Source organism: Saccharomyces paradoxus, chromosome XVI (genome assembly GCF_002079055.1).
Source record: "Saccharomyces paradoxus chromosome XVI, complete sequence".
NCBI classification, from domain to species: domain Eukaryota; kingdom Fungi; phylum Ascomycota; class Saccharomycetes; order Saccharomycetales; family Saccharomycetaceae; genus Saccharomyces; species Saccharomyces paradoxus.
Window position 1 is genome coordinate 589,800 of NC_047502.1, and position 24,814 is coordinate 614,613.

Below are 24,814 nucleotides of genomic sequence, written 5' to 3' on the forward strand. Positions count from 1 at the left end.
CGAGATATTATTGATGATCAAGCTAATCATTTAATCTTCCATAAAAGTCAAGATAAAGCACTTGTTGATATATACGTACATGTGTATCAATACGCCATACATTGTAAATAGAATATTCAATGGATTTAACGTACGTAACGAATACATTTATATTGTAGCGCTAGTTGGTAACTTAATGATCGCCATATTTTTGTTGTATATATTCGTGGCATGAAAATAATGGAAAATGATGCCGGTATATATACCTATGCATTAACCTACATATAAAGAACAAACAGAGACCTATAGTAACAAGGCTCTTTTTATAATTTCTGCCTTTTCTCAGCAGTGGAAGTGTCTTCTCCATTCATTTTTCTTTTTAATTTCTGAATCAGGGTTGATGGATTTTGACAATAATAATTTTTTGCTGCAATTTTCTTGGCTTCTTCAGTGCCCAGGGGTTTGGATTCTTCAATAATGCTTTTACATTCGCGTATTATGCCTAGCAATTTCGAAGAATCTATCGGATGTTTTTCGTTCTCTGTATTTTTCTCTTTGCTTTTCTCTGTTGTATTAGGATCATCTTGTGCTTCTTCTTTTCCGTTTCCTGGTACTGATTCTTGGCCATCTTCACTACCGGGAAATTTCGTTTCTAAATACCTTGTGACCAAAGCTTCATCCTCAATCAATAATGTCGCTAGCGTTATTTGAGGTGGAGTATAGAAATATACGACATCGGTTAATAATGCGGCAGTAATTCTCTTCTTACACCTATCATATATTTGACCCATGTAGTTTAAATCGACCTTACCATAAAGGACATTCTGGATATCTAAAAAAAACCCATGAAGCGGTTTGTAAGGATGATGATTCAACAGTGAAAATTTTAACGATTCTAACAACTTAAACTCGAATTTGAGGATACTTTCTCTAGTAGATTTAGCTTTTTGAGCAAATGAATCTACACTAATGAAATAATTTTCCGATTTACAGGCTAAAAAGATTGTTGTATGTACAATACTTTTAGGATCTATCTGCATAACAGAGTTTTCTAGAAAGAACCGTCTAAAAAAAGATATTGCGGTAGCCACTACCTCAGTTGGCAAATTTAGATGCTGGGCTATCACTTGGACTTTTTTTGCGTAAAAATTCACCAAATCAAGCTCTTCTTCCATTGTTAAAGGTATAGCTTTTGCTTCTAGTACTTTTATTTCTTCCTCTGTTAGATCATGCGTTTCTCTAAATTTCAATAAATTTTCCTCAATGTAGGCAATCGCTCGGGCATTAGTGTCTATCCTTTTCTCCTGAAGTTGGTCTCTAGTGTACGACCACATTCTGTACTGGGAAGAGTGCCTATATAAATCATCATCAGAAATCCTCTTGTAGTTTGGTGGCTTATTACTCTCAGCAGTCGATTTCAATTCTGTCTCTTTTCCTTTTGCTGCCATGCCCGCAGAAGTAGAATTTGATGTACTATTTTCATCTACTTGAACATCCGTCATTCTGTTGAGATATCATGCGCAGCACAGGACGCTCTTTTCTTGAACTCAAGACACGTTCATTCGTTTGTTTGACATCTGTCTTCATATAAAACACTGTTCTTTATATTCCAAATTTTTACCCGCACCGTGTGCGGCTTATCCGGTGAAGGGGTATTACTAAAAATGAGAGGCCCCTTCTTCTCCGGATGACAAACAGTTCATGCTGTCAAAGTTTGTACCAGGTTATTTCATTCTTCAAGCCGGAAATAACTGCTTTATCTCACGTTGCCTCTTGTAGTCGCATCTCAACTTGAACGTTTGTTATTTTCGCTTCACTGAGAACAAGTGCATTCGCAATATCCACTAGCCTATTCAGATATCCCTTATCATTCTTTTCATTAAGGGCAAATATTTCGGAAAAAGAAAGGAACATTCATCTTGATTCCAGCCGTAAAGCCATTTCACTCACTTTAAGTAAGCGGAAATTTGAACAAACACCAACGACTAATTCGAGTCAGCAAGGCGGTAAAAACATCTATTTTCTGCCCCTCAAAACAATTATTTCCTTTTCGGTACAGTCTTACGTTCAAGCTTTACGTACCACAACAAATCAGCAGCTGCAGGTTTTATATTTGAAAAGAGAAGCCTTGTCGTTATTGAACAATAATAACAAAATTTCTCCACTTTTCATCGTATTACCACTCCCTTTTTTTTAAGTAAAAAAAAAAAAGATTTACACTGCTCCTTAAAAAAAGGATCCATCAGTCCTTTATGAGAGTCAGCTAGTGTCACCTAATATTGCATCAGCTTCTACCAAATCTTCCTCATTCCAATAATGAAAAGAATAAGATCGCTTTGGTTTAATACGGAGGCTTCTTATTCGAACCTTAACGATTCTCCTAGCTTGAGGAATAAAAATAGTTCTGATAATAACTCTCGCTTCAAAAATTATCACTCTTTCACAAAGTTTGACTTGATCAACTCTATATTACTATTGATGATGCTATTTTTATTAGCTATCTTCGTTATTGCATTATATTTTACAAGGAACTCCAGGCTCACGCACTCGCATGCCTCGAGGGCTGTACTGTTCAATCCTTTGGGTGTGATATTACCGTCACTGGGAAATCATACGTTAAACTACGATCCAGAAGCAAGGGAGTCCTCTAAGAAACTTTATGAACTTCTTTCTGATTTCAACACGGCTTACTATGATGACGAAAACATGATTTTGGGAAGTAATTTATTCTCAAAAAATACATACTCGAGGCAACCATATGTTGCTAACGGTTATATCGGTAGTCGTATTCCCAATACTGGGTTCGGGTATGCGTTAGACACCCTGAATTTTTATACAGACGCGCCAGGCGCTTTAAATAACGGTTGGCCCTTAAGGAATCATAGATTTGCTGGTGCATTTGTATCAGACTTTTACTGTTTACAACCAAAACTAAATTCAACAAACTTCCCTGAATTGGATGATGTAGGGTACTCCACTGTCATTTCATCCATTCCACAATGGACTAATTTACAGTTCTCATTAGTAAATGATTCCAAGTGGTTCAACCCGCAAAACGTTACCTTGGATGATGTAACTAACTATAGCCAAAACTTATCAATGAAGGATGGCATTGTAACTACTGAGTTAGATTGGCTAGATAGTCAAATACATGTCAAAAGTGAGGTTTGGGCACATAGACATATTCATCCACTGGGTGTTGTTTCTTTGGAAGTTTCTCTGAATACAGATCATTTACCATCGGATTTTGATTCATTAGATGTCAATATATGGGATATACTTGATTTCAACACATCACATAGGACTGTTTTGCATAGCACCGGGACAGACGAAAAAAATAATGCAGTCTTCATGATCGTTCAGCCAGATAATGTCCCGTCCTCTAACTGTGCTATTTACTCAACGTGCACTGTAAAGTATGAAAATTCCACCAATTCAATAAATTCTGGTGAATCCTTTGAAGATAAAGATATTTCATCTAACATTTATAATATCATCCTAACAGAGGATCAGCCCAAGATAATTGTCCATAAGTATGTTGGTATTATGTCTACTGAATTTAACAGGAACAAGGAGCAGCAAGACAATACTAATATAGATTTGGCCAAAATGATAGCTTTAAACAGTAAAGGTAATTACGAGCAGCTTTTATCAAGTCACAAGCGTGCGTGGTATGACCTTTACAATGACGCCTTCATTGAAATTCCTTCTGACAGTCTTTTAGAAATGACCGCAAGGTCGTCCTTGTTCCATTTGCTAGCAAATACTAGAGACTACAATGTCTCAAGCGATAGGGGCCTGCCCGTGGGAGTTTCTGGTTTATCATCAGATTCTTACGGTGGTATGGTGTTCTGGGATGCAGATATATGGATGGAACCTGCCCTACTGCCTTTCTTCCCCAACGTGGCTCAAAATATGAATAATTACAGAAATGCCACGCATGCCCAGGCAAAGTTAAATGCAGAGAGATATGGATATCCCGGAGCAATATATCCCTGGACATCTGGCAAATACGCTAATTGCACTTCTACGGGGCCATGTGTCGACTACGAATATCATATCAACGTCGATGTCGCTATGGCCTCCTTTTCAATATACTTGAACGGTCATGAGGGGATTGATGACGAGTATCTGAGATATACTACATGGCCAATTATCAAAAACGCAGCTCAATTTTTTACTGCTTATGTTAAGTACAATTCTTCCCTAGGATTGTATGAAACATACAATTTAACAGACCCTGACGAGTTTGCAAATCACATCAATAATGGAGCCTTCACGAACGCTGGTATCAAAACGCTTTTAAAGTGGGCAACAGACATTGGCAATCATCTCGGCGAGGTCGTTGACCCTAAATGGAGTGAAATCTCTAAAGATATTTATATCCCTAGATCTTCATCTAATATTACTTTGGAATACTCTGGTATGAACAGCTCAGTGGAAATTAAACAGGCAGATGTGACTTTAATGGTTTACCCACTTGGGTATATCAATGACGAATCCATTTTGAACAATGCGATTAAAGATCTTTATTATTATTCGGAAAGACAATCTGCCTCTGGACCTGCAATGACATATCCAGTTTTTGTTGCCGCCGCTGCCGGTCTACTGAATCACGGCTCTTCTTCTCAAAGTTACTTATATAAATCGGTTCTTCCATACCTACGGGCTCCTTTTGCTCAATTTAGTGAACAATCAGACGACAACTTTCTCACAAATGGATTAACCCAACCAGCATTCCCCTTTTTAACAGCTAATGGTGGATTTCTACAGAGCATCCTGTTTGGGTTAACAGGAATCCGGTATTCTTATGAGGTTGATCCGGATACTAAAAAAATTAATCGTTTGCTAAGATTTAATCCAATAGAACTGCCCTTGCTACCTGGTGGTATCGCTATTAGAAATTTTAAGTACATGAACCAGGTTCTAGATATAATAATTGATGACCATAATGGTACAATTGTTCACAAATCAGGAAATGTACCCATACATATAAAGATACCAAACAGATCTCTAATACATGACCAGGATATCAACTTCTATAATGGTTCTGAAATGGAAAGAAATTCGAATCTAGAGCGTCGAGGAGTCGACCTTGTTGGGGATCCAATGAGGATGGATCGGTATGGTACCTATTATCTTTTGAAACCAAAGCAAGAGCTTACAGTTCAATTGTTCAAGCCTGGTTTAAACGCAGAAAATAATATAGCGGAAAATAAACAAATAACAAACCTGACGGCTGGTGTTCCTGGTGACGTTGCATTTTCTGCTTTAGATGGGAATAATTACACGCATTGGCAACCATTAGACAAAATTCACCGTGCGAAGCTGTTGATTGACTTAGGTGAATACAACGAGAAGGAGATTACCAAGGGAATGATTCTTTGGGGACAGAGACCCGCAAGGAACATTTCCATATCTATTTTGCCTCATTCTGAGAAAGTTGAAAATTTATTTGCTAACGTAACAGAAATTATGCAAAATTCAGGAAATGACCAACTTCTTAATGAAACCATTGGTCAACTTCTTGATAATGCTGGAATTCCCGTGGAGAATGTAATTGATTTTGATGGCATGAAACCAGAGGATGACGAATCTTTGGATGATGTGCAAGCTTTGTTGCACTGGAAGAAGGAAGACTTGGCTAAACTGATTGAACAAATACCTAGACTAAAATTTTTGAAAAGAAAATTTGTGAAAATCCTGGATAATATGGCAGTCAGCCCAAGCGAGCCATATTACGAAGCAAGTCGTAACCAGTCATTGATTGAGATATTGCCCAGTAATAGAACGACTTTTACTATTGATTATGGTAAATTGCAGGTGGGTGATAAAGGGAACACAGATTGGAGAAAAACAAGATACATAGTTGTGGCGGTACAAGGAGTTTATGATGATTATGATGATGACAGCAAAGGAGCTACAATCAAGGAGATTGTTCTCAACGAATAAATGAAATACTGCATACAAGTAGTGCTTTTTTTAATATTATAGGTTTGAACAAAAGTTACCATTTTTTTTGTAGAATGTATATATTTTAAAGACACTGCATTTAAGAAATTATTTTGCTGAATAGAAATAAAAGGTAGTGGGTGGTGCTCTAAAAGTGAATGTTAACAATACCGCTCAGAAAGTATGAAGAAAAGCGTATGCTTAAAGATAACAAATATTATCAAATGGATCAAGAGTATACATATTATTACTGCATATCAAATTATTCTGAATATCATCGCTATGTGTATAAGAACATTCTGTCTTTTTTATAAGGGCAAAAAATTTTACTATGAGCTCCTTTGCACACCGTAAAGTGACCTTGGAATTCGTCTCTTGGCTCCGGTGTTTTTGATTTCCTCCAAGTACCGTTTAGCAGCATGTTTTCCAAAGGCCAAAAACAATTTTCTATAGAAAAGTCCACATGCATTACATAGACATGATCCGCCAGTTGGTCCCTCCCTCCACTGAGATGAGGTCTTTATTTCATTACATTGGTTACAGGTTTTCGTAATTGGTACCTTTTGTCTCCTTTTGTATGAGTCTGTTTTTAAAAAAATAGGCCCCATATTCTTACTAGTTGATCCTGAGTTCATTGGAGCTACCAATAGAGTTGTCATTGACTCTTCTTTATTCAGCAGGGATTCAACAGAAATCCTCCTAAACTGCTCGCAACTCAGATTTCTAGTGATAATGTTTACATACATATTATATTCTAAATTCAATACATTGCTGGTAAGCTGACAAGAGTAAGAAAAGTAATAGTCTGCAGGTACAGAAGTTTACTAGGCAGATACTTGAAGCTCTATATACTATTCATAGAAGGAAAAAGTACTTCGCAAAAATTGGAGAAAATGACCCATGTGTTCGTTGGGTCTATCGTTTGGTCGTTGAAAGTTTTTCTCAAGCTAGGTCTGTCTGCTGGAATGCAGTATAGGAATTGTGCGTCAAGAAGTATTTTTGACTTTAAAGCCCCCCTCCCCTACAAATTTATTACACAACACGATAATCATTCAAAAAATGGCCGTGGCTTGATTTGTTCGTTATTGTCCCCGTTTTTCTTCGCCCTTACAGACCAGAAAGGGTACAAAAGGGTCCTATGTAAATAAGATAATACCGCGGGGTAGGACCTTAAATTTTAATGTATTTTTTTACAATCCCTATCAAAATTGAACTAAAGAGCTTTTACCTTTCTCGGTAGAACAAACCCTTACAATAGAAACGCCAGAGTAATGGCTTTTTTACTCGAAAAAAGAGAAGATGTTCACTATTTACTCCCTGGTGGCATTTTATACCTGAAGGACAGTGGAAATGTGTGAAAGGTGGCTATTCTTGACTTGGTGATATTGATTGAAACTTATAATCTCGCCTGGCATTTATCGCGTCACCACCAATGAGAGACTCTCGATAACTTCCTAGAGGAGACATGCAGTATGCTAACCTTAGATTAGCTATGTTTTCTCTGCGGAGTTATATTGCACGTATTCGTTTTTAGATAGCCCAGCAATTACTTAGTTTCGTAACATAAAGTGAAAACACAGGAAATTTCATTTTGCCTGAATATCCTACCGTAGTAAAGAAAAAGAAGAACGAAAAAATGAGAACAAGAAAAAATTTTACCGATTATAAAAAGTTCAAGTACATCGTCTATCGAAGCTAAAGACTTGAATAATTAAATGGCCAGGGATGGGACAGGTGCAACTATTAACAGGGAATAAGGTACAGCAACATTTAAAGAACCACTAATTATCCCTATAAAATGAAACCGATATCTGGGATTTGTTTGGGCCTTTTTCTCTTCCATGGGCAGTGAAGCCAATAGCAGAACCGTCCCAATTTTCGTCGGTGATTTTTTCTGAAATTTGGTAAAGTTGAGATTTAAAATTACCTGATATTTTTCTGATATTTGATATTTTTTTAAAAACTTCATTAGCAATTCCTTGTCTGAATCCGTTTAAATTGCCCTGTATATCTGATAATTTATAATCAGTGAATTCATTTGAAGAACCTTTTGTATAACAAACCTGTTGGGCCAAACCTGGGAAAGGCAAAGCCGACTCCTCACCGAGTTTGAGAATCAAACAGTTTTGGTTTTGCCTACTTCCTGAAGTATTCATATTTACTCCCAAGTATAGGTCGAGAGGTTCAAATGTGCTTCTGATTTTTTCGTTCACATAGTTCGAAGGTAATTCTACATATTTTGGTTTGATGAGGTCATATAACTTTTGCGGTTCATTGATACCATCATTTTCGAGTTTGTTGATAAGCTCGATGATCAATGAAAACATTAGGATTACAACACCGAGCCCACAAGAGATCATGTTGGCTGGGTTTTCACCTACGGAAAAACATGATACCATAGTTTGAATTACTTGAAGTGTCAATTTAGTGTCAGCCAATTTCTTTTCACTAACGGATGTTGTGGCAGCAGGTGCAGGTGCAGTTGAAGTAATTGTCACTGTTTCGAATACAGTATCGATGATTGTAACAGTATCTATCATGTCATCATCATGGAATGCAAAAAGAAGACCCAGAAGTGGGAGGAAAGAAGCGAGTATTCTGTAAATACCGACCATTTCTTTTTACTTGGCGCTTTATACGTCTATGAATAGGCTCGTTGTGAAATGTTTTTTTTACAAATATCTGCAAATGACAGTAACGATAATACTCTTCTCTAGTTAGAAGTATTAGAAATTTAATACTTTTTTATTCTTGTAATTAACGCTTTTTCAACGTTGCTATCATCGACGGAATCCCGATCTTCTGGTACATTAAAAATCGTTTACCCCACATCTCACGTAACGCAAATTTCAATGCCACAAAAACCAATATGCACGGCGCCTTAAAGACTTTTTAAAATTCTTGTACTTTTTTTTGTAAAATCAAAGCCCTTGAGGTTGCCATAGTAACCGCGGAAATAAAGCCATTTCACCTTTTATTTTTTTGCTGAAAGTACACTCTGGAAATACTGTGTACTACCGGAGAAAATAAACCCAGTCAAATTCAAGAATATGAAGAAGCTGAATTCAGAAATAATCGAAAAAGAAGGGCATTGTGGTTTTTGTTTCTGTTGTTGTTGTACATTTCCTTGATTTCTTCTCATATTTAACTTCCTCATTTGTGGTAGGCCAACAACAGCGCCTTTTAATGTAAAAGAATACCAAGAGATTTCGAAAAATTGTTGAATCAGGTATTATCTATAGGCTTTGAACATCTAGAGTGTGTGGAACGATTATATAGCTTCTAGGATATCCTGTCAGCTCTCTTCTATTATCTACTCGTCTTGGTAAATCTTGAGGTGAACTTAACAACTAACTCTGGTAGAGACTATCAGTTCACAATGAAGCGGTAAATATTATATATTATTTAATGGTTATAAGGAGCCTTCCTCAAAGTGTTTAGACGATTGCATGTTCCTGATTTTCAAAAGCTTTGACCGGAATGATTTTGGCCGTGATAAAATCTCTTCCAACGCTCATATTGCTTTTCTTTTATTGACTTTTGTGTTGGACGCTTTAAGGCTAATCAACGGTGTTTAAGAAGTAAAAGGAAAAAATGAATAGCGATTCAAGACGAAAATCTACTCCCTCTTTCTATTTAAGCATACATTTTTCACTGATATTTACATATGGATATGGGCGGCGATGATCTAGAAACAACTTTTCATGGAAAGTGGTTCCAAAAAGATAAAATGCGAATTCTGTGGATCGAACACAGGACCTCCAGATAACTTGACCGAAGTTTTTTCTTCAGTCTGGCGCTCTCCCAACTGAGCTAAATCCGCATACAATGGTGAGATTGTTGTATCTCAAAATGCGATACCTCAGCATTAGTAGATTTACCAACCTAGACATAAAACATGTATGAAACACGTACGAAACAATAGTTCCAAAACAGACAAGATTGAGTATACTAGGCAACCTACTTGCCTAAGATGAACCAAACTAACCAAACGTATAAATACCTGAACAATTAGTTTAGATCCGAGATTCCGCGCTTCCACCCTTTAGTTAGATTCAGATCTTATATAGATTATATAGGATAAGTAACATTCTGTGAATCACGTTAATAATAAGTCTGACAACAAGTTACTCTCCTAAACGACTTTAGGATTGTCAAGACATCCGGTATTACTCGAGCCCGTAATACAACAAGATAAGTCATCTCTTTTGTAAACTATGTAGGAGGAGAATTTCTTATTTTTGTAAAGCAAATTTTGAGGATAAGAGCAAAGCCAACATTCAGAATAATTTTCCCAAGACATATAAATTGCACTGAGCACGTTCGATTTTTTTTCTCCTTTTATTTTGAGTTTGAATACCATGCTCTATAAAACTTTAATGTGCTCAACAAGTGCATCTTCCAACGGAAAAAAAAGAAATTCAACGGGGGAGCGATCCCATCATCACATGTACATTTGCAGATATTTATAAGACTTGACACTTGCTTGCATCCATGTCAAATTTAGTGAGCTCTGATTTTATTGGTGCCAAACCTTCAACTACCTGCCCCGATGAGCGCAGGAGCGTCGAGATAACTGGTAACTCCTGTCAAGCTTTAAGCACATAAGAACGAAGTGTTTGAGAAGTGTTACATAGATAGGTTAAATGAGCGCAACCAAACTAGAAGTGTCCAGTTACGTGATAAGTGAGTTCCATGGCAGCTTAAGATACGATATTCAGCATGATTAGGTAATGAATTGAGATATACAATTTAATCGCAATTTGAGTTAAAACTTTTCGTGAAAAAAATAACTTAATCAACTCGAAGAATTTTTATTCCCTCTTTGGAAGGCTGTGTAACATTCTAGTCTCATTTTCATCACTATTCTCGAATTTTCGTGGTTCGCTTTCTTAGCGCCGTTATTTTCTTTATTTGCCCACGTCAAAGGGAGCAAGCGTAACCCCTTTCAAGGTTGAACGAAAAAAAAAAAATTATGTCTTTCAAATTTTTTTGATTTAAAACTAAAACATTCCTTTTAAAGCTTGTTTATTCCGAAAGAATCTAAAATTTAATTGAGAGTGAAAACAAATAAAAAACAAGACATAACAACACTTCAATCATGTCCGAATATGCATCTAGTATCCATTCTCAAATGAAACAATTCGATACCGTATGTAAGGAAGATAGTTTTATGGGTTCCATCATTATTATTCAAACAACTAATTGACCCGATAACAAGCCTAATCAACGCCATTATACTAACAAGACAGCTAATTTTCACCCTCTTTGCTACATTTTTTCCCACAGAAGTACTCTGGTAACAGAATTTTACAGCAATTAGAAAATAAGACTAATTTGCCTAAATCTTACTTAGTTGCTGGTTTGGGTTTCGCTTATCTCCTTATGATTTTCATTAATGTGGGAGGTGTAGGTGAAATTCTTTCCAACTTTGCCGGGTTTGTATTGCCAGCATACCTATCATTGGTTGCTTTGAAGACACCAACTGCCACCGATGACACACAACTCTTGACCTATTGGATTGTATTCTCATTTTTGAGCGTCATCGAATTCTGGTCCAAGGCAATTTTATATTTGATTCCATTCTACTGGTTTTTGAAAACTGTTTTCTTAATCTACATTGCTTTGCCTCAAACTGGCGGCGCTAGAATGATCTATCAAAAGATTGTGGCTCCATTGACTGACAGATATATCCTAAAAGACGTTAGTAAGACAGAAAAGGATGAAATTAGAGCCTCCGTCAATGAAGCTTCAAAGGCTACAGGTGCTTCTGTTCACTAAGAAGTTACTCACGTATATGTATCCTAAAATTGAACTCTCCTTTTTCTCTTTGTTTTCTATTCTATTGAGAGCATATAAGTAAGTACATATGTTATTAGTTGTTATATACCGCTATTTAACATGTAAAATATTCTGGAGTCGTTTATGGTGTCCCAAAGATAGCATTTCCATTTAACGTGTCGCGCCACTTTTATGTGCGTGAAAACCCGTCCGACGTCAGGTCATTTCTTATATCCTTTAATTTTAAAATCACTTTTTATAGAGTTTCATCGAATTTGTGATCGAATTGTTCATTGGTAGTAGACGAAGAGCCATTTAAATAAAAGTCCAACTTAACCCTTAACTTTAGTTTCCCGGATCCAGAAATTTTCAAGGACTGTTTGCAAATCTGGCTGGCCTTTATTGTCGAAGAAGGATATAACTGACCTAATGTTAGTTTTTGAGCTTTTGGAACGGCACAGAAAGTTTTTAAGTCAGATATTAAAGACTTCGCCTGAAAATACAAATCCAAGTGTGCCAATCCAGAATCTGCAGAGAGCAAAGAAGCATATACATCCAATGAAGAACTGTCATATATCTTGGTAGCATCTGAGGGTAGGTTGGGATCGGAGTTCGTGGTTATTGCCGATAGATGATTGGTTGATTCTTCTTTTTTCCGATCCTTGGGTAGTTGATTAATGTCATTCTTTTCTCCAAAAATCTCTTCTAGTATATCAATGGGTTCAACATTGTCACCGGTGGAAGCTTTGGCTTCAGCCTTGCTATCTTCATCCAATAAATTCGACAGCAAATCAGCCGGTTCGTTGGAGATGAGATTCTTCGATAAAGCTTTCCTATTATCTTGCTTCTTGATGATTTTCTCGAATTTGGGCATTGTTTCTAAAATGATCTTTTTAACCAAAATCGTCTGATTGAAAAACATCTCGTATTGATTGCTTTTCATTTGAAGTGATAAATCAGTGGAATCCGTATAACTCAGTATTAGCTGTCTTAGTTTTTCAATATTTTTGGCATCATGAAATTTTATAGATAATTTCAATGCTGCTGTCAAAATATAATTGATTATCTTGTGATTCGTTGTTGTGTAGCATTCTTGCAAATTTAATAAGTAGTTAGTCACCGATGACTCATTGATTGTGTCGGAATTGCTTTTATTGTCTCCATTTAGCACTAAATCGCCATATTCACCGATGCACCAAATTAAAATCAACTGCCAACCAATATTTTCCTCGGACATCTCCGCTGATTTCTCATTTAGTGAAATTGTTAGCAGTTTTTGTAAAAATTCAGATTTGTCAGATAACTGAGTCGTATTATTTATTATGATTAAAATATCATTGATTTTTTCATAATTGATAAAAGATCCCACCAATTTTAGGATATTAAAAAAAACATCTAATTTCCAGCTTTCATCTTTGACAACGCGGGTATCAAAAGTGTCGATTAAGTGGTCTATAGTGTATATTATAAGATCTTTTGAATCTTCGTCCTGTTTTGCCAAAAATTTCATCAATTCGTTAACCGATTCCACTAAATTTGAATCGTCCAAGATGGCGAAACTTAACTCTAATGCTCTCATGCGGATCGAAACATCGCTATCTTGCAGACAATGAGAAATGAATTTCCTATGCCTTTGTACCGCGGTAGGCTCTTGGGGAACAACTTTTAACAAGGTGTTTAATGAAACATATTTAGTATTGTTATCTTTTCCTGCAAGAAACTTGGCCGAGATGTTAACACCAAGGACTCGTAGAGGCTGGTTCAAATCCAATGAAAAGATCGTCTTCACTGTCTCATAAAGAATGGCTTGTCCGCTATTCTTCGTTGAATCCGTATTGGTCGCAATACGAGTCAATAAATCGCAAAAATTATCTTTGTAATCCAATACTTGGTTTGAATTTAAAAGCTCTCCAACTTGAAAGTACAACTTCAGAGTGTAAATCATTTCACACTGCAGAAATGGGTCACAAATACCTTGAACGTCATATCCAGGTTCAATATTTTTAGAATTTAGATTTTCCAAACGAATGAAAAAATCACGCAAAAGTAAAGATAACGGAGACAAGATGTCGGTACTGTAATCAATACCATCTTCCTCTTCCTCTTTTTTTCTGTTCAATCCAATTAACAAAACAGATTGTATGATTTTTGTGACACCTAAAAGGACACCGTGAGTACATATTGAATGATTGGACAATATCTTAGTAATGTCTTCGATGTTGAAAATTTCTAAAAGAGAAACATCTTTGAAAATTAGTTTGGCGGCACATTGAAGAGCTTTTTTCAAGAGGAAAGGATCTCTTGAATTTTTGATGATATTTTCCACGTCTGGATACAAATCTCTGGCTAATTCAGGGGAGCTCAGAAAGCCTAATGATGTTAATGCAAGTGACACTGCATATTTATTGGGATGATGCAAATCGTTGTTTAACATGTTTGTTAAGAGTGTTAATAAATCTTCCGACTCGTCCAACAACAAAGTCGCGGCGAGATAGCCCAACCTTTTATCGACAAAATCGTCAGAAGCAATTAAATTAATAGATTCCACCTGGCCGAAATGAGTTTTTTCCCCTAAAATGTATAGGTAAAGAAGTTTCTGGATATTCACTCGCCTTTTGTCGTGTGGTAGATGATCATCTCTCAATTTTGTCCTAATTTTTGCAGATTGTTTCGTAATGATGGCTCTTTCATCCGCTAGTGTTTTAGCACCACGAACGTCCTTGATAAAGCTTCTCAGCGAAGAGCCCATTATGGTGTTCAGTTCTTTCTTCTTGCCAAATTGGAACTCAATCTTTTCTTCTCCGGTGGTGAAAGTAGTAATGAATCGAAAGCTACGATATAGTTGTAATTCGCATATGGCGAAGCTCACTAAATTCAGTGAATACAAACAGTTAAGAAGGTAAAAACCTTAAGTCGGGTAATATAATCTTCAGTTTTTTTTTCTTCGATCAGGTAACGCCAAACATAACCAATCAGAGGCACAACGCAGATTTCAACGCTGTCAGTTTCTTTCAATTAAGTATTACTCGCAACTTTCTCTACCCACCTGGAAAATTCAAATGGATTTACGTAATCAAATAAACGGTCTATCTTCTATCGGTAATATCCTTCTTCAGCTAACTTCCTCTAGCCTTCGCTGGTATTTTGTCCCAATATGACTCTTTCTTCCCTGATCATTGATCGGTTTATGCTGTTCGTAATACAGTAATTTCGGAATTATATACATATACATATACATATATATATATAGAGAGTAGAAGGCTTCGGCGGCTAAGGAATGGAATGACGCTGTTACCCGCTTGCCCGGTTTTTTGGGTGCGTGGGTTGTTTCATCCGCTTTTCTTTTTTCTTTTTCTTTTAGGGATACCCCGCCCCACGCGCCCCACGACCAGCCCTAGTGGAATAAGAAATGCAAAATCCGGGGTTGGTGCAGCGTTTTTTGCGAGGCCAAACCCTGGGCTTCTTTATTTGTAGATCTGCCAAATGATGGCTATGCCTTACTCGGAATCACATGGAAAAGACCCCCGGCTTATTCAATCCCGTCTCCCGTTCTCTGCATAGTTGTCTCTGTTTGAACTATATATATGGTCGTTTCTCTGTTTGAACTATATATGTTGCTTTCTTACAGGAGTACGACAGACAAGTAAGCAAACTCAATCATGCAATCTACTGTCCCAATAGCGATTGCAAGCAATGGCAACAAGAGAGATGCCGGCCGCAACGTTTCTGCAGGCGACGAGGGTGATATGCTGCAAAGGCTAGTTCGTAACAAGGAGATGATTCCTCCTTCCCTTTCCCCACAAAAATCATCAGGATTTAGTGGTAGAAGAAGGTCATCTAGTGTTAGGGACGCTCTTTCTGCTTTTTTTGGAACTGGTAACAGCCCAACATCTAATACGGACGATTATTCCAATTTGACAAACCGTAATTATACTACTGCGTCGACTGCTATGTGTAGGGGAAACAGTTTTCCTTCGGATGTCGTCACTAACGCTTACAATATCACGGGTTCCTACCAACCGGGTAGACACAGGAACTCTATTCCGTATACCACCATAGACCAATTACATACAAGGCAAGATACCGGGTTGAGAAGAGAGTCAGATCCAGTTGCAGCGAAAAAAATCTCCAGTAATAATGATATCGTAAAGTCGTTTATAACACATCATTCCCATAATAGCACTATGTTTATTGGGAGAGTGTTATCGGACTATTTAGCTGACCGTGGTTTCATTAAGCAAACGCCGTTATATAATAAGAAAAATGTGCTGGAAATTTCCATTGCAACGAGTGCAGAATCTGTATTCCTGCCAACTACAAAAAGTGACGAAACAGAGTATCTATCACTAATTCACGGTTCTTTGGACCATGCACAAACGCAACCTGTCAGGCCCACTAATGATGCTGAAAATAACCTCCTTCCTTCCTCTCCTACTACGGACACTTTGAATGAAAACAATGATTTATCGCTATTCTCGTTATCTACACAGCGAACCAGCCCCGCTAATTTAGCAAATACAGGAAATGTTATGGATACAAGCAATATTGATCGCACTTCTCCAGCCTCAAACAATAATACAACAGATACGGATTCTTTTTTTTCGAATGGCAATAACAATACTGTAAACAACGTCGGTTCCCCCGCGAGGAATAGACATCCAAATTCTCACTCACGTTCTCTTCCCACTGCTTGGAATAGCCAAATGCCCTCGTTCAGTTTTGCCTTGATATTTTCCCTGAGTAAATCAACCACACTTTCTGATATTAAAGTAGAACTTACTTCAAACGTGAGGATTGTGTGGTTCAATGGTCTCCCTCCTACCAAAAATGCCAGCGAGGAATGCTATAATATAGGTTCATTGGACTGGACCCTAAGTGCAGACAATTTTAATCTTTTCATTCCGCAAGGCGCAAAGTCTCTCCTTGATATCGTTGAAAATCATTCAAATAATCGGAGATTGAAAGTGCTGCAGAAATTATCAATGCGGAAGCGCCGCTCCTTTTCGAATAAGGCAGTTCTTAGGGAAAATATACTAAAAAATTTGAATACCTCCAATTCTACGAACAAGTTAAATGCCGGTATTTACGTCTTTACTATCCCTATAGTCCTTGCCAATCGTATTCCTGAATCCCTTTACTACCCATCAGCAAGGGTATCCTATACCTTAAGATTAGCAACAAGATTGAAGGATGAACATATACAGCTGGCCACATCGCGACCACGTTCTTCGTCTATCTCTTCTCCTCAGAAACCACGTTCATATTCCTATTCGCATTCTTATGAATATTCCCAAATTGATGATACTATAGAAGGAGAGACTTACACTAATGATAAAAACTCTAATGGCAAGATCGCATTTCCCTCCTCATGGTTAAAAAGTGCGAAGGGTCGTTTAAAAAGAAACAATTTTAACGGAGGCCCTGAGAACAATGGCGTATCTTCTACTAGTGGTTCAACCGCACAATACGATTCGGAAGACATTGTATATTCAGAATACCCGCTTCATTTGGTGAGAACACCACCAGAAATCTCCATTACTACAGCAAATAAGCCACTTTACATTAACAAAGTTTGGGAGAATTGTCTTTCTTATGAGATTTCATTTGCTCAAAAATATGTGCCCTTGAATGGTCAAATTCCAATCACAATTAAAGTTGCACCTTTAGTGAAAAATCTTAGTGTCAAGAGAATTCGTGTTAGCTGTCGAGAAAAAATCTCCTATAAAAGTAAGGACTATAAACATGATTTTGACCAGTTGGATCCATTGGCTTCCGATCCTTGCAATCCTTACCACATGAGATATTTAGTGAGAAAGAAGAAGGACAGGACACTGCCCCTATTTGAGGTGGCTTCTAAGTGTACAAGTGGGCCTTCTATTAGAGAAGAAATTGTTACTAATACAGTCGATGATAATTTATTAGCTTACACTTCATCAAAAGAAAACAACAAAGACATCCCATTTTCTGAGTCTTTTACTGTTAAGACGAAGTTAAAATTTCCAAAATACTGTGAAGTGGACGCTACTAAAGCTACAAATCTGCCGCCATATGGTATTGATCTTTTTGATCCAATGAAGGATTTAACTCAAAGTGAAAACACTTCTAATAATGGCAATGTACTGGGCTTTTTAATGGGTCGCCCGAACAGGATTTCCAAGGCACTTCATAAAATACCACAAGACAAGGATCATGATGAGGTTGACGATCAAAGTGGAAACACAATAACATCTTTGCAGACTAGCTCGAATGTCCCCATTCAGCACTACACACGGTTGAATGAGCCAAGACGCGGTTTATATTTGGATAGCATGCATTTTAAGAATATTCAATGTTCGCATAAATTAGAAATCGTTTTGAGGGTTAGCAAAACCGACAGTGGTACTTCAAAAGTTGTAAGGCATTATGAGGTAATTGTTGATACACCAATTTATTTGATTTCTGAACTATGCAATACTTCCAATATAGACTTACCAACTTATGACATGGCCACCACCGAATCTTCTAAAGTCCTGCCACCAACTTTTGAAGAGGCAACATCGGTTTCAGCATCACCAAGATCTTCTCTATCCTATTATCCCGATGACATTTCTATGCAACAATTAAATTTGTCCAGGTCAACTTCCCTGGCAAACGGCTACCTGTCGACCATACATCCAAAAACAACAACCGTTTCGGACTCTTCTAATGGCGCTTTAATTCGAGACCAGCAAGAACAGCAAGCACGTCCTTTGAGAACCGAGGATTATGCACTACAAAGGGGAAATGAAGATAACGCCTATAATAATATGGACGGTTTGCTTTCGCAAGATATCTTTGGACGGGAAAACGCATCGACACTATTTAAGGGAGACATTGTCACAATGGACTTTAACAACAATATATTCACACCTCGTTATAATCCGCGTAATTTTATCAATAACGACGACAACTATAATGATGATAATAATGATAATGATACAGAGGGACCTGGTTCAATAATTCATCCCGGTCCTGAACCACCAAGATACGATGAGATTTCCTCATAAAGACCAACGTTATAACTTTTTTATAAACTTCACATATGTATGCATATATATACATTCGTACAAATATGTACCTACCCAAACTCACATGTTAGGTTTCAACTTTTGGTTGTTTTCGTGTAATAAACTTGAAATAAAAGTCTTTCGGCTCATCGCAAACTGTAGCTCCGAAAAAAAATGGCAAACCATAATAATAAACAAGCTAGAAGATTGAGAGCCGTATAGTTTTTAACGTATGGAGTTTCTTTGTTGTAATAACTTTGGGAAGGAGACTGTACAACTTAGCACCTGATGAATAGGGGGGCAGTAGATGATGGGCCCAAACTGCGTGAAGAAAAGCACTTCCAAGATTTTTATCCTGATCTTAATGCCGATACTTTACTGCCGTTCATCGTTCCCTTAGAGGAAACAAAAGATAACGACACTACTAATGATATTTCGAATTTGAATAACAGAGAAGAAGGTAATGTCAAAAGCATACAAACAAAAGAATTGATTTTCAAGGGGAGAGTTACCACTGAACCACTAATATTGAAGAAAAATGAAGTGGAATTTCAAAAATGTAAAATAACTACGAATGAGCTAAAGGATAGAAAAATATCTTACTCTGTTAAATCCAATGAGAGTTTTATATCGAGGTACTACCATATAAACAAACCAAGAAGTAGAAAAGGTTATAAATTACAACAAATAGAATTTAGTGAGTTGAAGACACCTTACTTCACCAGATTTTCTAGCAGAGAAGCCCAAAATATGACCACTTCGACGAATACAAAGAGTGCGCTCCAAAAATTTGCCAGTATTTCACCCGATCTTGTTAATTTCAAGCCGCAATATGACATGGATGAACAGGATGAATTATATTTGCACTATCTAAACAAGAGGTACTTCAAAGATCAAATGTCTCACGAAGTCTTTGAAATTTTAATGGCCACATTAGAAACCGAATGGTTTCATATTGAAAAGCATATACCTTCAACTAATAATCTGATTGCCAGGCATAATATTCTGAGGGACTGTAAAAATTATGAGCTATATGGTTCAGATGATGGGACAGGCTTGTCGATGGACCAGGCATGTTCAGTTTGCTTAGGGACAGATAGTGATAATTTGAATACAATTGTCTTTTGCGACGGATGTGATATTGCGGTGCATCAAGAATGTTATGGTATAATTTTCATCCCAGAAGGAAAATGGTTATGTAGACGATGTATGATTTCAAAAAATAACTTTTTCACCTGTCTAATGTGCCCAAGTCACACTGGCGCATTCAAACAAACGGATACTGGTTCTTGGGTGCATAATATTTGTGCTTTATGGCTTCCAGAGCTATATTTTTCAAACTTACATTATATGGAACCTATAGAAGGTGTTCAAAATGTCAGTGCATCACGATGGAAACTTAACTGTTACATCTGTAAAAAAAAGATGGGTGCTTGCATTCAGTGCTTCCAAAGAAACTGTTTTACAGCCTATCATGTCACGTGTGCCCGTCGAGCTGGTCTCTACATGAGCAAAGGGAAATGTACTATTCAAGAATTAGCCACTAATCAATTTCCACAAAAGAACTCAATCGAAAGTTTTTGCCACAAGCATGCGCCTAGAGGATGGCAAACGAGTATGGAAGGTATTAATAAGGCTAGAAAATACTTTTCTCTACTCTCCACATTACCAGCCGAAACTCCTCAGAATAATGGAACAAATGATAAGACAGATCTAAAATTTAAGAAGACGATTTGGAAAACGTCTAATCAGACACCGGTGGCACCATATATTTTTACTGAAGTATTGCAAAAGGTTGTTGATTTTTTTGGTTTGGCTAACTCACCAGCAAGCGCATTTGATATTTGCAAATATTGGTCAATGAAAAGAGAGCTCACAGGGGGTACCCCATTGATTGCATGTTTTGAAAATAATTCATTAGGGTCCTTAACTGAGGAACAAATACAAACAAGAATGGCTTTCGCCGATGATCAGCTCAAAGACTTGTACAGACTCAAGGAGCTGACGACCTTGGTAAAGAAAAGAACACTGGCTTCAAATAACTTGTTCAGATCCCGAAAGAAGGTTTTTGATATAGTTAGGTCTCCGCAAAAATATTTTTTGAAAATCAATGTACTGGATGTCTTTATAAAATCTGAACAATTCAAGGCCCTCGAAAGATTGGTCACCGAACCTAAATTGTTGGCTATTTTGGAAAAGTGTAAAAATAGTAACTTTGATACTGTCCAGAATTTTAAGGAGGAAATTATGCATTTTTTTGGGGTTTTGGAAAACCTTCCGAGTGCATCAAGAATAATTCAAGCTGTCTCGTTAAAGGCAAAGGAGCAAGTGACAAACTTAATTGAGCCTATAGAACATGTGGATATTAAGAGGTTGCTATCCAGAGATTTCATAATAGCTGATGATAACAAAATAGAAGAAAGGGCATGGAGTGGCCCGGTAATTATGAAGGAAGAAGATTTAAGTGACGCAGAAGAACTGAGTGCAGGGGAGCACCGTGCGCTGAAGCGAATCCTTAATAACGGGTAGAGTAAGAGGTCTTCCTATTGCGGCATGTACAATGAGTATGTATTCTTAAACTATCTATCTAAGATCTTGATTTACTATTTACTTTCTTGAAACACTTTCTAAACAGCTCAGAAATGTCGCCTTTTTCTTTTATTTTTGAAAAATTCAATACCTAAGTAAATATCCTTTCTTTATAGTTTAGTTGGTGTTGTTTAATTTTTAGTATCCCGTTCGGTAATTTTATTAAAAATAAGAAATGAAAATTCGAAAGAAATGAAGCTGGCCACGTTAAATTTAAAACCTTTGCACATTTCGAACATAAAACAAGAAGAGCAGGCAATTTTATTCTCGACCGGCTGTCCATACAGATAAGAACGAAACGAAATGTTTGGTAGTAAACGTCTGAAAAATGTCAAGGATGCATTTAAATCTTTAAAAGGCCAAAATTCCGAGGCACCCATTGAGAATTCAAAACCGTCTCCCAAATCCAAAAATTCGAAGACATCTTCCAAATCCAGAGATGCAAGATCTTCTTCTTCTTTGAAGATCCCTATAAGTTCAAATAACAAAAATAGAATTTTTTCACTAGCAGAAGAAAACAAATACGGTATGAGCAGTAAACCGATCGCAGCCGCTTTCGATTTCACCCAGAATTTGTTGGCAATTGCTACAGTCACAGGGGAAATCCATATTTATGGCCAGCAACAAGTAGAAGTTGTTATAAGACTGGAAGATAGATCTGCTATAAAAGAAATGAGATTTGTGAAAGGTATCTATTTGATGGTCATTAATGCAAAAGATACTTTATACGTTTTATCGTTATATTCTCAAAAAGTACTTACAACAGTATTTATTCCCGGGAAAATAACATCAATCGACACAGATGCGTCCTTAGACTGGATGTTAATCGGTCTCCAAAGCGGTTCAATGATAGTTTACGACATAGATAGGGATCAACTCTCCGCTTTCAAATTAGACAACTTACAAAAAAGCTCATTTTTTCCAGCTGCAAGACTATCACCCATAGTATCCATTCAGTGGAACCCTAGAGATATTGGAACTGTTCTAATATCATACGAGTACGTAACTCTAACATACTCTTTAGTTGAGAACGAAATCAAACAATCCTTTATATACGAATTGCCACCTTTTGCTCCAGGAGGTGACTTTTCAAAAAAAACCAATGAAAAAAGAACGCCCAAGGTTATTCAGTCCTTATATCACCCCAATTCACTACATATTCTCACTGTCCATGAAGACAATTCCTTGGTTTTCTGGGACGCTAATTCAGGCCATATGATAATGGCAAGGACAGTGTTTGAGACAGAAATCAATGTTCCACAACCTGATTACGTACGCGATTCTAGTACAAGTGCTGCTACAATTTCAAAAGTGTACTGGATGTGTGAAAACAATCCAGAATATTCCTCGCTATTAATCTCTCATAAACCAATCAGTAAAGGAGATAATCAAAGTCTAACCATGATCGACCTCGGCTACACACCGAGATATTCAATAACTTCTTATGATGGCATGAAGAACTACTACGCAAATCCGAAACAAATGAAGATATTTCCCTTACCAACTAATGCGCCAATAGTAAATACACTACCAATTCCAAGACAATCCCCGTATTTTGCGGGATGTCATAATCCGGGGTTGATTTTGTTAATCCTTGATAATGGTGAAATAGAAACAATGCTATATCCTTCCGGAATATTTACAGATAAAGCATCTTTATTCCCTCAAAATCTTTCATGGCTGAGGCCAATAGCTACGACTTCGATGGCCGCTTCTGTACCTAACAAATTATGGCTAGGAGCGCTTTCGGCAGCTCAAAACAAGGATTATTTATTGAAGGGAGGCGTTAGAACAAAGAGGCAAAAACGTCCGGCTGAATACGGCACAGCCTTCATTACCGGCCATTCTAATGGGTCAGTTAGGATATGCGATGCTTCCCATGGGGATATACAAGACAATGCTAGCTTTGAGATGAATCTATCAAGAACTTTGAATAAGGCCAATGGGCTGGCAGTCGATAAGATATCTTTTGCCTCAGAAACTCTCGAGTTGACGGTCTCAATTGAAACAGGAGACGTTGTTTTATTCAAATATGAGGTAAACCAGTTTTATAGTGCAGAGAAGAGACCAGAAAGCGGTGACCTGGAGATGAATTTCAGGCGGTTTTCTTTGAATAATACGAATGATGTTCTTGTCGATGTGAGAGACAGGGCACCTACTGGTGTAAGACAGGGATTTATGCCATCGACTGCTGTACATTCCAATAAAGGGAAAACCTCCGCGATAACCAATAGTAATATCGGATTTGTTGGCATTGCATATGCTGCCGGAAGCGTTATGTTGATCGATAGAAGAGGTCCAGCAATCATTTACATGGAAAACATTAGAGAAATTTCGGGAGCTCAAAGCGCATGTGTCACCTGTATCGAATTCATAATCATGGAGTATGGGGACGATGGTTACTCTAGCATATTAATGGTCTGTGGTACTGACATGGGCGAAGTAATCACGTACAAAATTCTTCCTGCATCAGGAGGAAAGTTCGATGTGCAGTTTATGGATATTACTAATGTTACCAGTAAGGGACCGGTACATAAGATTGATGCATTTTCAAAGGAAACAAAATCTAGCTGCTTAGCTACTATTACAAAAATGCAGAATTTAAGTAAAGGCCTTTGTATTCCTGGTATACTATTAATAACTGGATTCAATGATATCAGGTTAATAGCATTAGGAAAATCTAAAGGTACGCATAAGAGTTTCAAATATCCGCTTGCCACCACAGGCTTATCTTACATTCCAACTATAGAAAAAAATGATGATAGAAAGATCTTAACCGTATTGATTACATTAGAAATCGATGGCCATGTCAAAATCTTTTCTATTCCAGATTTCAAAGAACAAATGTCGGAGCATATTCCATTTCCAATAGCCGCAAAATATATTACAGAATCATCTGTTCTAAGAAATGGTGATATAGCGATTAGAGTGAGTGAATTTCAAGCGTCATTATTTTCAACTGTCAAGGAACAGGATACGCAAGCACCAGTTTCTGACGTGCTGTATATTAATGGAATCAGGATCCCCTATAGGCCACAGGTAAATTCATTACAATGGGCAAGAGGCACAGTGTATTGTACTCCCGCTCAATTAAATGAATTACTGGGTGGCGCGAATAGACCTGACTCTAAATATAAAGAGAGTATCATTGCTGAGGGAACTTTTTCGGAACGTCCTTCAGAAAATAACCAGGCGAACAATCCAGAACACCAGTATACCAAGCCCACTCGAAAGGGCAGAAATAGTAGTTATGGGGTACTGAGAAATGTTTCTCGTGCTGTGGAGACCAGATGGGACGCCGTTGAAGATAGATTCAACGACTATGCTACTGCCATGGGAGAAACAATGAACGAGGCTGTTGAGCAGACTGGGAAAGATGTAATGAAAGGTGCCCTGGGTTTTTAAATACATACTCTAATCCATATAGGAGAATGGGCTACTCTCTTCTTAAATTAATATTTTTTTTTAATTCTATATGCTTCATAAAT

General features: G+C 37.3%; 9 protein-coding genes and 1 non-coding gene across 10 annotated transcripts; 5 read left to right on the top strand and 5 right to left on the bottom strand.

Annotated features, from left to right (window-relative positions):
- Positions 1–302: 302 nt before the first annotated feature.
- Positions 303–1,481, bottom strand: CCL1 (TFIIH complex kinase subunit CCL1; the record flags this gene model as incomplete). The annotated part of the gene is made up of 1 exon (XM_033913892.1): positions 303–1,481. One exon carries the CDS (start codon positions 1,479–1,481, stop codon positions 303–305), a length of 1,179 nt encoding a protein of 392 aa, XP_033769783.1.
- An 814-nt stretch (positions 1,482–2,295) lies between these two features.
- On the top strand, positions 2,296–5,931 carry ATH1 (alpha,alpha-trehalase ATH1; the record flags this gene model as incomplete). The annotated part of the gene is made up of 1 exon (XM_033913893.1): positions 2,296–5,931. The coding sequence occupies one exon, from the start codon at positions 2,296–2,298 to the stop codon at positions 5,929–5,931; it is 3,636 nt and encodes a 1,211-aa protein (XP_033769784.1).
- A 329-nt stretch (positions 5,932–6,260) lies between these two features.
- Positions 6,261–6,677, bottom strand: SPAR_P02880 (uncharacterized protein; the record flags this gene model as incomplete). The annotated part of the gene is made up of 1 exon (XM_033913894.1): positions 6,261–6,677. The coding sequence occupies one exon, from the start codon at positions 6,675–6,677 to the stop codon at positions 6,261–6,263; it is 417 nt and encodes a 138-aa protein (XP_033769785.1).
- Positions 6,678–7,712: 1,035 nt separating this feature from the next.
- SPAR_P02890 (uncharacterized protein) lies at positions 7,713–8,546 on the bottom strand (the record flags this gene model as incomplete). The annotated part of the gene is made up of 1 exon (XM_033913895.1): positions 7,713–8,546. One exon carries the CDS (start codon positions 8,544–8,546, stop codon positions 7,713–7,715), a length of 834 nt encoding a protein of 277 aa, XP_033769786.1.
- Positions 8,547–9,662: 1,116 nt separating this feature from the next.
- Positions 9,663–9,754, bottom strand: SPAR_Ptrna8F. Its single transcript has one exon. It is a non-coding gene; the product is annotated as a tRNA-Phe (tRNA).
- Positions 9,755–11,032: 1,278 nt separating this feature from the next.
- On the top strand, positions 11,033–11,712 carry YOP1 (Yop1p; the record flags this gene model as incomplete). Its single annotated transcript, XM_033913896.1, has 2 exons — positions 11,033–11,083; positions 11,221–11,712. The coding sequence occupies 2 exons, from the start codon at positions 11,033–11,035 to the stop codon at positions 11,710–11,712; spliced, it is 543 nt and encodes a 180-aa protein (XP_033769787.1).
- Positions 11,713–11,968: 256 nt separating this feature from the next.
- On the bottom strand, positions 11,969–14,461 carry APL4 (AP-1 complex subunit gamma; the record flags this gene model as incomplete). The annotated part of the gene is made up of 1 exon (XM_033913897.1): positions 11,969–14,461. The coding sequence occupies one exon, from the start codon at positions 14,459–14,461 to the stop codon at positions 11,969–11,971; it is 2,493 nt and encodes an 830-aa protein (XP_033769788.1).
- Positions 14,462–15,371: 910 nt separating this feature from the next.
- CSR2 (Csr2p) lies at positions 15,372–18,737 on the top strand (the record flags this gene model as incomplete). Its single annotated transcript, XM_033913898.1, has 1 exon — positions 15,372–18,737. One exon carries the CDS (start codon positions 15,372–15,374, stop codon positions 18,735–18,737), a length of 3,366 nt encoding a protein of 1,121 aa, XP_033769789.1.
- A 288-nt stretch (positions 18,738–19,025) lies between these two features.
- NTO1 (Nto1p) lies at positions 19,026–21,266 on the top strand (the record flags this gene model as incomplete). The annotated part of the gene is made up of 1 exon (XM_033913899.1): positions 19,026–21,266. The coding sequence occupies one exon, from the start codon at positions 19,026–19,028 to the stop codon at positions 21,264–21,266; it is 2,241 nt and encodes a 746-aa protein (XP_033769790.1).
- A 363-nt stretch (positions 21,267–21,629) lies between these two features.
- On the top strand, positions 21,630–24,731 carry SRO7 (Rab GTPase-binding protein SRO7; the record flags this gene model as incomplete). Its single annotated transcript, XM_033913900.1, has 1 exon — positions 21,630–24,731. One exon carries the CDS (start codon positions 21,630–21,632, stop codon positions 24,729–24,731), a length of 3,102 nt encoding a protein of 1,033 aa, XP_033769791.1.
- Between the last annotated feature and the right edge of the window lie 83 nt (positions 24,732–24,814).